The sequence below is a fragment of the Ursus maritimus genome, unplaced genomic scaffold, assembly GCF_017311325.1.
Source record: "Ursus maritimus isolate PB19 unplaced genomic scaffold, ASM1731132v1 scaffold_7, whole genome shotgun sequence".
Taxonomy (NCBI): Eukaryota; Metazoa; Chordata; class Mammalia; order Carnivora; family Ursidae; genus Ursus; species Ursus maritimus.
In genome coordinates, this window is record NW_024426885.1 from 71,264,693 (window position 1) to 71,279,742 (window position 15,050).

Below are 15,050 nucleotides of genomic sequence, written 5' to 3' on the forward strand. Positions count from 1 at the left end.
CAAAATGATTAAATATCAAAGACTGGGCAAAATATTCTTATAGCAACTATATCTGAGATCTCAAGTATCTTCCTTCGAACATAATCATTAATAGTCAGCCCTTCAGGTGAGGAAAATCATGCACCACAGAGGTAGCATAAGAGCCAACAGACAAAAGAATAAATTACACATGCTGCTGAAGCTGATTCTCTGGAAAAGCTACACTTCAGGACAACACTTATGATAACAGCATTCTTAAAATCCAAATTTTATTTTCCTGGTCAGAAATAATGAAGAACGGGTCCCAAACAAAACTTCTGAACATTTCCTTATGACTGAAATTGTTATTTTCTTCCAAGCTTCAGAATGGACCAGAATTGTACTTTTCTCTAAGAAAGGTAATCAGATTAGCCATGCTTCCTAGAGCTTCCTACTGCTACAACAGGACGACACAAAATGGACTTCTAAGAAACAGAGACTATACAGTTTTTTTTAAGAAAAAGAATTTGAGATGATGTTTTCTTAATAACTTCCCAAATCACAGAACACAATTTAAATAAAAAGCATGGGAACTATATTCCTCCTTGAAGACACTACACACACCATGAAACCACCACTTAAAACTTCTATTGTGAACTTTTCAAGGGCAACAACCCTATCATAGGCTGTATTTCAAATATAATATCATATGTTCCAAAATGAATTCAGTTTTCTTAAAAGATTATCTAAATGACCAGATCCTAAAACAGGCCTGCCAATTTTGGATAAAATTCAGATACAAAATCTCTCTGGATAAACCAAAGAAAACTTGGGTAAGAAAAGAACTTAAGTCATTGAACACAACCTAAAACCAAACCTTAGTCTTGCCTTTCATCCCCCTAGAGTTAGCAGCAGTCAGAAAGTGCACTCTATTTTAGTCAACCAGACTTGCTTACACTTCCGCCATATTGTCTCAAATAGACAAATTTCTGAGGCTTCTGAGCAAGGCTGTAACGCAAGAGCTGTTAATGAGAAAATAAAGGCCCTCTTAAAATGGCTGAAGCTTCTTAAGAAATCGCAACTTTAAAATCCCTGCCTACTGAAGGAAAGAAATATGATGACTTAAGATCACAAAGAAGAGGTTATTGTGGCAATGTAGTTGAAAATGCAAGAGACCAACAAGCCTAGTTGTTAACTTGCAGACGTCAAGAAGCTCAAAACTCTTTTAACTTTAAAAAAGATTTTTCTATCATTTCACCAGTTGCCTCTGTTATATATACTACATGTATAACATAAAAATCAACTGTATAGATTTCAGTTTTCTAGACACTAAGGATGTCTTCTAAGTATTAAAAACAGTAAGCAGGAAGTCACTACGTGAGGCATTTACATGCTAAAATCTACATATTTTTTATATGGTACTATGACCTCAATTAGAATACTGACAAGTCCGTAATTCGTTAATTCAATTTTAAAATAGAAAATTATTTTATAAGTGTTTTTAGGTAGTAATCACTAGCTAAAACTCAAGTTACCTCACATTCCATCCGCAGTAATGCACCAAGTAAAGGACCTCTCCACCTTCGACATCAGAATCTTTAATACTAGCTTCATACATTTTTTGATTTTTCCCTCGTCCATACCGCACTTGGACTTTCATGCCTGGTGGATAGCATTCAAACTCCTCTTCCTCATTGTTGTCATCATCCTCTTCATCCTCTTCCTCCTCCTCCTCCTCCTCTTCTGCTTCTTCATCATCTTCATCTTCCTCTTTATTCGTTTCATCTCTTGAAAGGTTTAAAAAATTGCAGTTAATAAAAGACACCTCATAAGCTTTTCAGTTCCAAACCACATAAAATGATAAAAATCGTGGCTGTGACCGCTCCGGGAACAGCAGATTCCATTGTGTATGAAATTCAGAGTTTCAACGTAACGTTAAAAACTAAAATTGTGCAAGATGACCATGGTTACAGAAAGATACATTTAGAGAAAATGAAGATTGAAAAATGCATTAAAAGAAAATTTCCAACAGCCAGAAGAACAGAAGTTGTATAAGACACTAGTAAGGTCAACTATAACAACTTTTTCATGTTTTATTATAAAAATGTTTTATACAAAAGTGTTTACAAAAACAAAAATCATTACATCTCATAGCCATTTTCAGACTAAAACTTATTTTTTATTCAATTATGTCCAGCCTCAGGATGTTTAAAACAAAAACTTTTACTACCCAACAGCTAGTCTTACTGAGTTCAAAAGGTGCTCCAACCAAAATTTCAAAAGTTATGCTAACTGAAATATTACTTTACCTTTCACAGGAATATTTGACTAATTTCACATCAATATCACATCAATTTTTTTCTTTCTATTCTTCTTAACTTTGCTACAATTTCTGCTTTCTTTACCGTATATTTACTGAAAGTCTTCTACCAATTCTCTCAACTTTGAAGTTCCAATGAAATATGTATATGAGGCCAAGTCCAAGTAATATGTACGCTTTTTAAAACTGAGCATTCACATTCATTTTATATTAGCCACAAATCTGTATTAAACAAGTTGGAGAAAATCTTAAATTATAAATCTTTCCAAACACTAGATTTATTTTTTTAAAACCTTCAATATGAAATTCAACTATATTTACTTCTAAGTTTTTATCTGCTGTATGGTATAAAAACTATGTCTATACTTTTCACAATTTTTCTCTCAAAATGAATCCATCCATCACTTTAGAGATGACAAATAAAGATCATAAAACAGATCCGCAGGACAGCTAAGTAATTATGTTTTAAAAGTTGATGAATATTTATATAAAAAGGTTTCTCCAATGATAATGTTTTATATTCTTTTATGCAAACTTTTTAGCAATAACATACTTGATTATCATTCCTAATTATGCAGTTGTATAAGCAACAAAAAAAATCTATAGTAATATAAGCAACACTATAATGATTTTTTATTCTCCTACCTCTTTCCTTCTACATAGTAAGATAGGGATGAAGGGAAACTTAATAGTCTTGTGAAATTAAGTCTAAGTTTACAAAAGTAAGAAATGTATCCGTTATCTCTGAAATACATCACAAAGTCTACAGAATCTCAAGAATTATTTCTGTTTTTAAAGACTCATTTATATTCAAATGAATGAGTACTTAAAAATTAAGACCTAAACAAAACCAGCTATAATCTGAGATAAAAAATAGGAACTCTATTATTAAAAATACATTAACATGCCTATAATGAAGAAATAATTATTAGCAAGGCTAAAACATCTAGAAAATTACTAGAAAGGGTATTATGGATGATAAACTATTATTAACAATTTTAAATAAATAAATGTTTATATATATATAAATAAATTAAAACAGGACATTTTGGGGGGAAGAATATTACTTGTTTGAATCATAAGCTTATATCTCTGCATATCAGAAAGGAAAGGAAGTGTATTCTAGTGGCCACAACAAAAGAAGATATTTATTATGCACTGAAGAGATTTATCATGTACCTCAGAATCATCATATATTGGGAAAAGAGAGATACAGAATAAAACGCCTAAGATTTTTTAAATGAAAACAAACTCTAAACTAGGTCTTACATTATACAGTGCACTGAGCACAACTGGTAAATGCCAATAATAGCAAGCAAAATCCTACTTTCAGTGGCAGCCAGGGCAATCTTTAATTTAATCTGGAATAAAACCCTAATACTCTGTAATAATAAAGCAATCAAAAATTAAAAATAAAATTTCGCATTGAATACCAACCTCAGACACAAACCAAATGAAAAACACTTAAGTAATATACTAAGTATAAAAAAGCAAACAACACAATCACTATCAACCAAATAAAATATTCTACCCCTTCCCGTAATAATTCAGTGGCAAAAATCAGAGGTAAATGCACCAAACAAGATAGAACACAGAAACAAAGATATCCTTTGAAAGTATAAAATGTAACCACCATACAGATTCTAAAAATTAAATATATATATATATAACCTACTTACACCCAGATGCATGCTGCACCTGCACATGTGAGCAAGGGCGCACGCACACACGTGCGCACACACACACACACACACACACACACTTTGTTACTTAGCATTTAAAGAACTGTATTTTGATAAACCAAATGTATCAGTATTTTTCATCTGAATTCACAAAGAAATATCAAATTTTCCCATTTTGATGTCACACTCCTTACAAAGGAATAAATTTTTTTTAAACCTATAATTTATTAATACCTACTATAGGCCAGGCACTGAACCAGGCATTTTACCTGAATTAACTTATTTAGTCTCCTATACCTAGACTATGAGAGGACATGAAAAGTTCTTGGTAGTAGCTAATTACTTAGAGAAAGTTAACATGCTAGAGAAATACTCACATATGATTCTTTATAATTGTAAAATTTTCTATTGCACTTATCTAATAAAATTCAGAAATCAATCTTGGACATTTCCAACACATAACATTGCTGAAGAACATCCACCAATCAGGGCAGTCACAGCAGGAAAATTTCAGTTTGTGGTATAATACATTTATAAATATATATAATAAATTAAAAAGCTATATAGTTAAGGAATTTTTTAAAACCTATATTGTTTACACTATAAAATCAGCTGAAACACCAAATTGAAAAATTATTAGTAACAAAAAGAAAATACAGGCTTATCACAGTGCTTCCCACACAGCAGATATTCCAGAAATATATGCAGATTTAAAAATCAGATTTTTAGACAAAAGCTGAATCCTTACTAAGTTTCTTAAGAGTTGAAATAGTCTCCAGTAGCAGCTAGGAGTACTTCAAGTATACACACGCACACAGGACTACAACCAAGTACAAGGAGAAAACACTTATACTTTATTCATCTAAACCCAGGTTTTTCCTTCCATGTTTATCTGCATGCTACAGCCACAATTTCAGAGGACACTAAAATGATCAAGAGATTTTAGGTAAAAAACTAAGTACTTACTACGTTTCTTAATAGCTGAGATAATCTCCAAATAGCAGTAAGGAGTACTTGATATACACATTTGTGCACAGAGACAGATAACAAGGTATGCTACACAAACACCTTTCACTATATTCAGGAAGCATATTTTGCTTCCCTTCCCTGCTTGTCTGCATGCTGTGGCCAAATTTCAGAAAAATACTAAAATGATCAAAAATATTTGGTTGTACTTATCTAAATGGACCATTAACAATGGAGATGTTTAGGTGGTTTAAACCTCAGAAATAGGACCAGATGCCAAAAATCACCTACAAAACCCAGAGGTCCACTGGAAGTGCATAAATTACATTGCTAAATAAATAATCATCATTCCAAACTGACCAAAACAAGTAATTGCTACTGTCACATTAAACACAATATAACAATTTTGGCCTTTTGAAAACTAATTGTTAGCACTTTTCCATTCTTATTTTTTGCTTAAGAAATTAGTACAACTCTTAAAATCTAGAGCCAACATTCCATCTACAAAACATTACAGAAAGCCATCTTCCCAAATTTATATTATCTGGTGTTTTCAGCAGAGCTTAATATAGTAAGAAGTACTTTTTCTCTGGCTCAAAATTTCATAAATTTCCATGATGAGAGCAAGAAGAATGGATCAAAAAATATGACCTTTTGCTGCAAAGTAGCATTAGCAGGGTCTCTGAAGGAGGCAAATGGTACTTACATAATAAACGCAAACCACTCAATAATCCTGTATTTTGTCAAATTTAGATTCAAACATACACACACGAAGAGCAAATTACTAGAATTCATTCAGCCAAAATGCATCTTAACCAAAAACAAATTTCTTACCCAGATTTTGCTTTTTCTTCTTCAGCTTCTACCTTTATGCTGAGGGATTCATCCACCCCAGTTGTCTCCTCGTCTTTATCCTCCCGATTTTCATTTTCTTCTGTTTTTTTCATGTTAGCTTCTTTTTCCTGATCAGACTGTGCAGGTATAGAGTCTAATAAATTCTTTTTACTTCCCTAGAAAAAGATCAGAGGAACTAAACCAACAAAAGTACAAACTATCAACCTAATTTCATGATCTAATTGTTAGCAAAAGGAGGTACCAACCAATACTAATATTGAGAAAGGTAGTAGTTATTTTAAGAGACTCCTGCCATTCCTAAAACACTAAGCAAAAATAGCTAACAGCTAATTTTAAATACAGTGAAGAAAACGCACAAAAAAATAAAGTATAACATTTTATGATAAATTAGCTATGAAAACTTTACAGATGAGGTGGAAAATATACCAAAGAAGGCACAGCACTATTAACAGTATCTGATTTACCAGAGAGGGTTTAATGTTTTCCTTTCTTTCAATATCATCATCAGTAGGTTTTTCTTCTTTTGGTATTATATTCTCCTCCTCTTCAATCTTTATTTCTTTGATTTCTGGTTCAATTTCTTCCTTAACTTTTATTTCTTTTACATTTTCACACTCCTTACATGGCTTGTTAACAACTTTCTCTGGCAATGCCATCTGAAATTCAATATTGGCCGACCTACAGTACTCCTCAAAACCATATAAGTATCTGGAAACATGAAGAAAAATTACATTTGGGAAAACATTTCAAAATACTACTGTAGAGTTATAGTTTTTAAAATGTGTTCTTTTTTTTTTTTTTTTTAAGATTTTATTTCTTTATTTGACAGAGACAGCCAGCGAGAGAGGGAACACAAGCAGGGGGAGTGAGAAAGGAAGAAGCAGGCTCCTAGCAGAGAAGCCTGATGCGGGGCTCGATCCCAGAACACCGGGATCACGCCCTGAGCAGAAGGCAGATGCTTAACAACTGCGTCACCCAGGCACCCCAAAATGTGTTCATTTCTCATAGTTTTTAAAATGTGTTCATTTCAAAGTCCTCAGATACTGAGCCATGTTAATATTCTCGTTTATTCTAGTTCAGTTCTTCCCAATCTCTTTAACCCAAATAGAACATTTTTCAAAGAAAAAAAAGTCATTTAAAAAACTACACTAGGGGAGCCTGGATAGTGCCATCAGTTGAGCATCCAACTCTTGGTTTTGGCTCAGGTCTTGATCTCAGGGTCCTGAGATCGAGCCCCGTGTTGGGCTCTGTGCTCAGCACAGTCTTCCTAAGATTCTCTCCTTCTCTCTCAAATAAATAAATTAAAAAAAAAAAACTACACTAAAAGTGAAAAGATAGAATGTTAAATATAGTAATTGTAACAACAGTAGTTATTACAGGTATTATTAACAGTATCAATCTGTTGAGCACTGCTTACATGCCACGCACTGGGCCTATTCATTCACATGAAATCTCATTTCATCATCAGAGTAATCCAACGAGGCAAGGACTAACATCCCATCTTACAAACAAGGAAACTGAAGCTTAGGAGAATAAAGAAATGGTCCTGGAGGCACAAAAGCTAATCACTGGCAGAACCAGGATTCAACTCTCGACTTCTTAACACTTTGGCATTTAACCTCTACATAGTACTTTCCAAATTTACTTGGCCACAAAAACTTTCTTCATAGGCTATCTCATAGATCTAATATTCATAGAATACACTGTAGAAAATGCTATTATAGAGTGAGGAGTCTAGTAAAAATTTCTGATTTCTTCTCAGAAGAAATAATTAACCTCAGTTATACAGCAAATTCTAACCTGCTTTTTAGGTAAAGTATTGAATGTAGGTATACCAGGTACACTGACTTACTTTTTATAAGCACATTTAACGTTGTATCCTGCAGCTGAATTTAAGACAGGGATTCCAAGATCTTGGTAGACTTGTTTCCAAACAGCTCCACTTTCAATCTAACAAAGCAAAATGAAAACTCCCAAATTAAAAGGTGGGAATATAATAAGATCTTGGTTAATGCAGCATATATATGCTTATATGTGTTGGTTCTGGTCTCAAAGGAATGAAAAATAACTAGCTTAATAAATTCTAAATAAAAAATTTGGTTTACAACAATATTTTAAAGTAAGTTTTAGTATTCTAACAAATCTCAGAATTACAAATGTTGAAACATTAGGCCATTTGATTTTAAATTAGCTCTGGCATAGTGCATAAGAAAATATTCAGGTTTCTAAATCAAAATTTGTAATGAAGAGATACAGATAAAATTCTTTAATGTATTAGTTCCCATAAAACCTATAAGCTTAATAAATCAAAGCAGTTCTAAGGATCTTAGTAAAACATTTTATTCTACAGAATACTTTTGTCCCCCAGAATAATCTTAATTGAATGAACACCATACATCATGACAACCTTAAGATAATTTCTTCAGTTCAATGAAGATTTTTCTGCATGTGTCTACATATACATATGTGTATGCACACATGTATGTGTGTGTGTGTGTGTATCAGACACAATGGAAGAGATTAAGGATATAAAGAATATTAACTCTCAAGGACCTTATAGACTAGTGGAAAAGAGACATAGGAAGAACTTCTACCAATATGGTTGTGCTGTGACTCAGACTTACAGAGGTGGTTTATGAAAGTCTTACAAATTTAACACTAAATCAGAAAGCTCATTTGAAAAACTCTTAAATTAAATTTAAATTTGGTCTAAGGAAGCTACCTCTTTCTACCTTGTGCTTTCCATTTTCTTTTCCTACCAAAGTTTTTATTAGTATACAATTTTAGGTAATTTTTAGATAAGAAAACATGTATGAAAAACATGTTTCATTTCTAACTGTAATACTTACATTATCAAATCCTCCAAGCTTGTGTACAAGTCTGAATAACTTAAAGAGATTCAAATTTCGATATCCAAGTACAGGCCGTTTGTTAATAGGTGTCCCTATTAAAGAAAATACAAAATATATTATAACCATGCTACATTTTTTATTTAAACTTAACAAAAGATTCGGATATCACCACTGAATATCTGAATATATATAGTGTAAAGTGTGTATATATGAGAAAACAAATCCCTTGTTAATCAAAAACATGATGTCTACTACTTACGCCCATTTCATTTTAAAACATTCTCATACCAGATTTTTGAAACCTTATATGATGATTTCACTCCATTTTCATTTCCCTAATTGCTCTGAGCAAAAGAATAAATAGCCGATAAACCAAAATAAAATATCAACAAACAAAATTTTTTTAAATCAAGGAAACAAGGTTTGGTAGAACTGAAGAAAGGGTTAAGATAATTGATTGGCAACTGCTTCACAATGAGAGTGATTTTCATGATACTTTCTTTGTATGTTATTAATTGGCTACTAGTCTAAACAATGATTCCAGGGTAAGACTATATAGTTTTGTTTCTTTCTAAAGATATTTATTTATTTGTTTATTTATTTGAAAGAGAGTGAGACAGAGAGCGTGCGCAGGAGAGGGGGGGTCAGGAGCAGAGGGAGAGAGAGAATCCCAAGCACAATCCCCGCTGAGCGCAGAGCCCAACATGGGACTGGATTTCATGACTCATGAGATCATGACCTGAACCGAAACCAAGAGTCGAACACTCAACTGACTGAGCCACCCAGGCGCCCCTAGTTTTGTTTCTTTCTAATGTGAACCACGCAAAGCAAGGACACTAAAACTACCAAACCATTAGAAGGTGGTAGAGGAAATAATGCGATGGAGATACAACTGTGGCCCTTTCAAAACAACCTATGACTGGCATGGTCATATTTTATCACTCTAATACTAGCTTTTTAAATTTTCTACACTTTTTTACTTATATAAAAGCCTAAGAAATTGCTTACCTTCTTAGGCCAAGCCTCCTTTCACAGACAGAAATAATACAGAAAGCAAAGACATTTCATATCAAACAATAAAAAGATACCTACGTTACAGTAGCCACTATCACTTATGAGAGCAAAAGACAACAGAGCCGGCTTCTACTTATCAGCAATACAAACGAGGATTTAAAAAATATTAATTGCCATCCCCCAAGAAAATTAATTCCCAGAGTACTGTGGCACTTTCAAATATTATTCATTCATTTTGTCCTTCTCCTCAGTTAAAAAGCTTTCTGCCTCTCCCCACTCGCTTTCTAGCATCTTCCCAGGAAAAGAATCACTATACTCCGAAGAGCAGATAAGCAACAGAGTAACAGCTGTAGTTACTAGAGGACTAATTCACTACCTTAAATTAAAGGTTAGCACCTATACCTCTTTCCCTCAATCCTTGCATTTCTTTAACAACATTAGGCAGGTTCAAACAGCTAAGCCAAGGTTTACCTTGAGACACTGTCACCTTTCTCTACGTCTAACTCTCTCTGGATGGTTTAATTCTCTTAGTTCTGTGTGGCTGGGTCACAAGAAGACTTACCACCCATCTTAGAGGTATGATGTCTCTCTCCCTCCCTCTCTCTCTCACTCACATGTACACATACACAAATACACACACACAGAGGCATCCTAGGTATATCAAACAGTGAGTCTGGAGAGGGAAGCTTTTATTTTTTTATATATATATATTTTAAAGATTTTACTTATTTATTTGAGAGACAGTGAGAGAGAGAGGACAAGCAGGGTGAGGGGCAGAGGGAGAAGCAGACTCCCCGCTGAGCAGGGAGCCCGATGTGGAACTCGATCCCAGGAAGCGGAGATCATGACCTGAGCTGAAGACAGACACTTAACCAACTGAGCCACCCAGGCGCCCCAAAGAGGGGGGCCTTTAAATAGAAGCACCAATGTAGGTGCAAATAAAATGGTACTATGATTCCCATTCTGCTACTGCTCCCTAGTATTAAGAGTTCTTTGTGGACCCAAGGATGGGTGCCAGATAGATAGCCAGGACAGAATACAGGCCATATAGGTCCATGGCCATAATATCCATCAAAAAACTGTCAAAGTCCTCATTCCATTTACTATATGACAGATACTATGCTAGGTGCTGGCAACGCTGGCAATCAAGAGAGCCATGATTACTAGTGACACGAAGCTTAATGAACAGAATTCTCATTTTTAAAGTATTATCTATATGATACAATTTAACATTAATCATGAATTAAAAAAACTCACCTCTATCCTCCATAAATTTGTATAACTGCTGAAGAAAGTTCTCCCTTTCTTCTGGAAATGGTTCTATTTCTTCCTAATTTTAGTCACAGAAGAAGAGAATATTATTTTCCTCAAGGAAACATTTTAATAATACAAGATTTCCTACCAACAGCAGAGACTAATACTCACTAAAATATTTCAAAGGCTTTTTTTACCAAGTAAAAATTATTTCTTAACACTAAGCTGTTCAAAACCAGGCAAGCCTAGACATTTTATGCTTTCCAAAGGAATATGTCCTAAAAGGTATATCAGTAGTGACAATTCCAAATGTAAATTCTCATATAAGAAATGAAACTTAGAAAGACGGCTCATGAGCTTTTTACCATATCAGATATCTATTCTTTAAATCAGGGCCACAGGCTCAAGAAGACCTACTCTCACTTATAGTAAACTGGGTCAGGGTTTAACATCAAAACTGACTCTCTTGTTGCTCCTCTGGAACTACACAGGTGTGGGTCCCACTAGCTGTAACTACAATTATCCTTCATTATATATAGCCCCACTGTATAGCACTTCAAGCTTATAAAATCAGTAAAGTGGGGAACAAACTTGATCTACAATACCTGAAGATTCAGACTTAGGGAAATCTTCAAGTAATAAAATAGTTCCCCGATTTATCAATTACAAGGGAGGGACTAGCTTCTTGCTGCTGTGGCCAGGGGCTGTGGCAGTAGGGAGCTGGTCCTGAAGCGACCTGCAAGGAGCAGGGTAGTAGGTGAGATGGAGGAACTCATCAATTCAGTGACTATCATCCATTCAACAAAGCCCTTAATGAGCACCAGTAAGTGTAGGCACTATGCTAGGTGCTGAATCAAATAAAAGAAACACACGCGATGGAGCCTGCCATTAGAGAACACGATTAGGAGTGACTGCAAAGAAAGTGATTCAAAAGCCACACCGAGGCCTTACAGTTACTCTGGCTGAAACAAATGTATCTCTAATGGTAAAACTTAAGAGCATACTTTTCAAGTGATTATCTAAACAAATCCACCATTTTAATTCTAAAAATCATGTGTCTAAGGCCATTGTTTTGACATTTACCCCTTTATTTTTAAAAGCTAGCAGAGCAAAGGAAGGCAAGTTAAAAACCAGAAACAAAATCCATGTTGATAAACTTTTAGGTCTGCTGGTTGAGCAGAGAAGAATAAATGACAATTATTAATTTGTTTATTAAAAAAATCTGCACTTCTCAATTTAAACATGGTCCGCAGAAGCTAGGCTTTGGTAAAGTAAACAGATACAAATCTAAGGGAATCTACTCTCTAGATATTATCTTAGATGCCCCCTGATACATATGTGACTTTCATAAACTGCCAAATGTATTCCTGTCACAAAAATCTTCCAGTGAAGTTTTTATTTAACTTAAGAAAATGTTTAAGCTGGAAACCAGATTTGCTTTTACAAAAACATTTATAAAGCAAATACAAGCAACAAAAATTTTAGTAACTAATACTTATTGACCCTCATTTATTTACATGTTATGCATTCTGACAGACACTCTTTCAAGTAACACAGGGTTCTTTACCCTCGAGGAGCTTATAGGGGAGAAAACAGACAATAAGCTGGGGTGGTGCAGGGAGGTATAAATAACAAAAACATGCACAAGGAATGATATTAGGTTAGATTAGCAAATGGAGTGATTGACCTTCCTCGGGTGAGGGAGGAGATACTTCACAGAAGGTTTCCCTTTACAGAGGTGACATGTTAGTAGGGTTTTGAAAACTGAACAGGAGTTGGCCAGGCTAAGTGGGGGAGAACAGGGAAGGGCACTGTAGGCAACGGGCAATGGTATGTGTACAGGCTGAGTAGAAACAAGGTATGTCATTTAATATGGCTACAACATCAAGTTCAAAGTGGCAAGTATGCCAAGAGAAGGGATATAAAGGTGGGGCCTGACTGTAAAGGAGGTTCTGTAAGTGAAGCTTGACTTTTAGGGTGGTAAGAAACTACTGGGGCAGTTTTAAGCAAAGGATTGCTTGTTCATTTTGGCATTTTAAACAGAAAGCAGTGGGGAAGACTGAAGCCGAGAAACTTTTACACTACACACTGTCATCATAAAGTACTATCATAAAACATAAACTCTAAAACAATCCTATTTCATCAATAGTTGGTTCATTACAGTTAGATGGCAGAATTTAATAACTTACCTAAAATATTACATATGGACATTAACTTAGTTTCCTGAAAACATTCAGTCCAATTGACTTGATGGTCAAATATATAGTCTTCACTATCTGTACCATTCACCAATAACTTTTAGGAAGTCATTCAACAGACCATTAACGAGTACGGTGGTGCAATGTCACTAGTAATATCACGGACATTTTTTGTTGGTACTTATCATTGCTAGACCTAAAGTACCATTTACAGTAAAATCTAAAACTTTATCTCCTTGATCCATATAAATTCAAAGATGCCTTAATTATGATCTGATGAGTATTAGATACAATTAAGATTCTCTGAATCAAAGAGCTATTAATCCTTTTTTGCTGATTATTCTTTTAATAATACTAGATGGAAGACATACTTTATACTTCTCTAGGTATTCAATAAAATATGCAGATGAAAACACTGTAGGAGGTGACGGCTGGCCACACAATGATGAAAAGCATGTGAAAGCAGCGCTTGGCTATATTAGGTGGGTTATTTCCCTTATTATCTGATAAACCAAAAGCACGGCAAGGTTAAGAAACATTTTTGAGGTTACTGAAATAACTACACTTAATATTTTTAATTCAGAAGACCATATTTCTATTTTAAATAAGCAAGCAAACTACTTGGTTATGATGGATAGCACAAGCACATTTTTATTATGAAAAATTTCTAATACTAAAAACACTAAAGTGAGTGATGACTTTGTGCCAAATCCTAACTCACAGAGGAAACCCAACTGTTACTCTGAATTTTAAAAGACATCAACTGCTTGTCCTTACCTCTTCTTCACTGCTATTATCCTCCTTTTCCTTTTCGTCATCTTCCTCCTCCTCTTCTTCCTCTGCCTCGCTGCTAGAACTATCTTCCTTCAGTTCGGTCTTCCAGTTAGCAGGAATAGTTCTACTTTTATGAAATTCAAGGGCCTGATCAAAGGCTGCAGAGAGGACCAAAACTATGTGAACTGGAGAAATTAAGACAACTGATTTGTCATTTAATAACATTAAACAAGATAAAAAAAAAAAGTTAACCGCTGTGCTAATACCACTGACATTTATCAAGTGTTGCTGTGTGCCAGGCACTGTGCACTGCAGCGACTCACTTAAATACCCAGCAGTCCTAACATCCGGCACTCAATTTACAGATGGCAAACTACTGCTATTGGAAGGTGACTTAGGTTCAAACAAATACAATGGAAAAGAGCAGGTTTTTTTCTTTTAAACAAAAATTAAACATGCCTAGTAAAAACAACTTTAAGACAGGTAAATTTCTGGGGCGCCTGGGTGGCACAGTCATTAAGCGTCTGCCTTCAGCTCAGGGCGTGATCCCAGTGTTCTGGGATCGAGCCCGGCATCAGGCTCCCCCTCTGGGAGCCTGCTTCTTCCTCTCCCACTCCCCCTGCCTGTGTTCCCTCTCTCGCTGGCTGTCTCTCTCTGTCAAATAAATAAATAAAATCTTAAAAAAAAAAAGACAGGTAAATTTCTGATCACTGGTCCAACAAATGACTATTAAATAGCATTATATACCAAGCACAGAGCCACTTTAATGAACATACAATAGCTGAAAATATACTATAGATACATCATCTTCATTCCTAGTAAAACCTGAATTAAAATTATATTATTAGCTTAAACCAAAATTAGCGAGACAAATTATTATGGGCATGAACTATAAGCCACAAATTCTTGGTGATTTTCAACTTGGGCAATAAGAAAATAAAGTTGTCTACAATGCCAAAAATCAAGTAAGAAAGGCAATTATGGTATATTCCTCAATAAAATATAACTCTCCTTATACTATGAGAAATGCCAAATCGAAATTACTTTTGATTCCTGTTTCTACCATCCTCAGGAACTATTATGTTATTTACTGGGCAAAAGCAAGTCTATAGTAATTGGCTGATGATCTAGTACCTTCCCACTCTTAGACTACTGCCCCGATCATAAGCTAAAAAAG

General features: G+C 34.6%; 1 protein-coding gene across 9 annotated transcripts in view; it reads right to left on the reverse strand.

The window, feature by feature from the left end:
- Nucleotides 1-15,050, reverse strand: part of ARID4B (AT-rich interaction domain 4B) — a 149,438-nt gene that overhangs the window by 39,506 nt on the left and 94,882 nt on the right. For 7 of the 9 annotated variants that reach the window (XR_005833235.1, XM_040624350.1, XM_040624349.1 and 4 more), the window contains exons 11-17: nt 13,877-14,031; nt 10,905-10,977; nt 8,631-8,725; nt 7,634-7,731; nt 6,246-6,489; nt 5,761-5,936; nt 1,494-1,745 (exon numbers count right to left, since the gene is read on the reverse strand). Coding sequence is in view for 8 of the 9 variants with exons in the window: in XM_040624350.1 (XP_040480284.1) it covers nt 1,494-1,745; nt 5,761-5,936; nt 6,246-6,489; nt 7,634-7,731; nt 8,631-8,725; nt 10,905-10,977; nt 13,877-14,031 (1,093 nt within the window). In the remaining variant the exon portion in view is untranslated. The remainder of the gene's footprint in view (nt 1-1,493; nt 1,746-5,760; nt 5,937-6,245; nt 6,490-7,633; nt 7,732-8,630; nt 8,726-10,904; nt 10,978-13,876; nt 14,032-15,050) is intronic. The other 2 variants (XM_040624352.1, XM_040624354.1) reach the window with 2 other exon arrangements.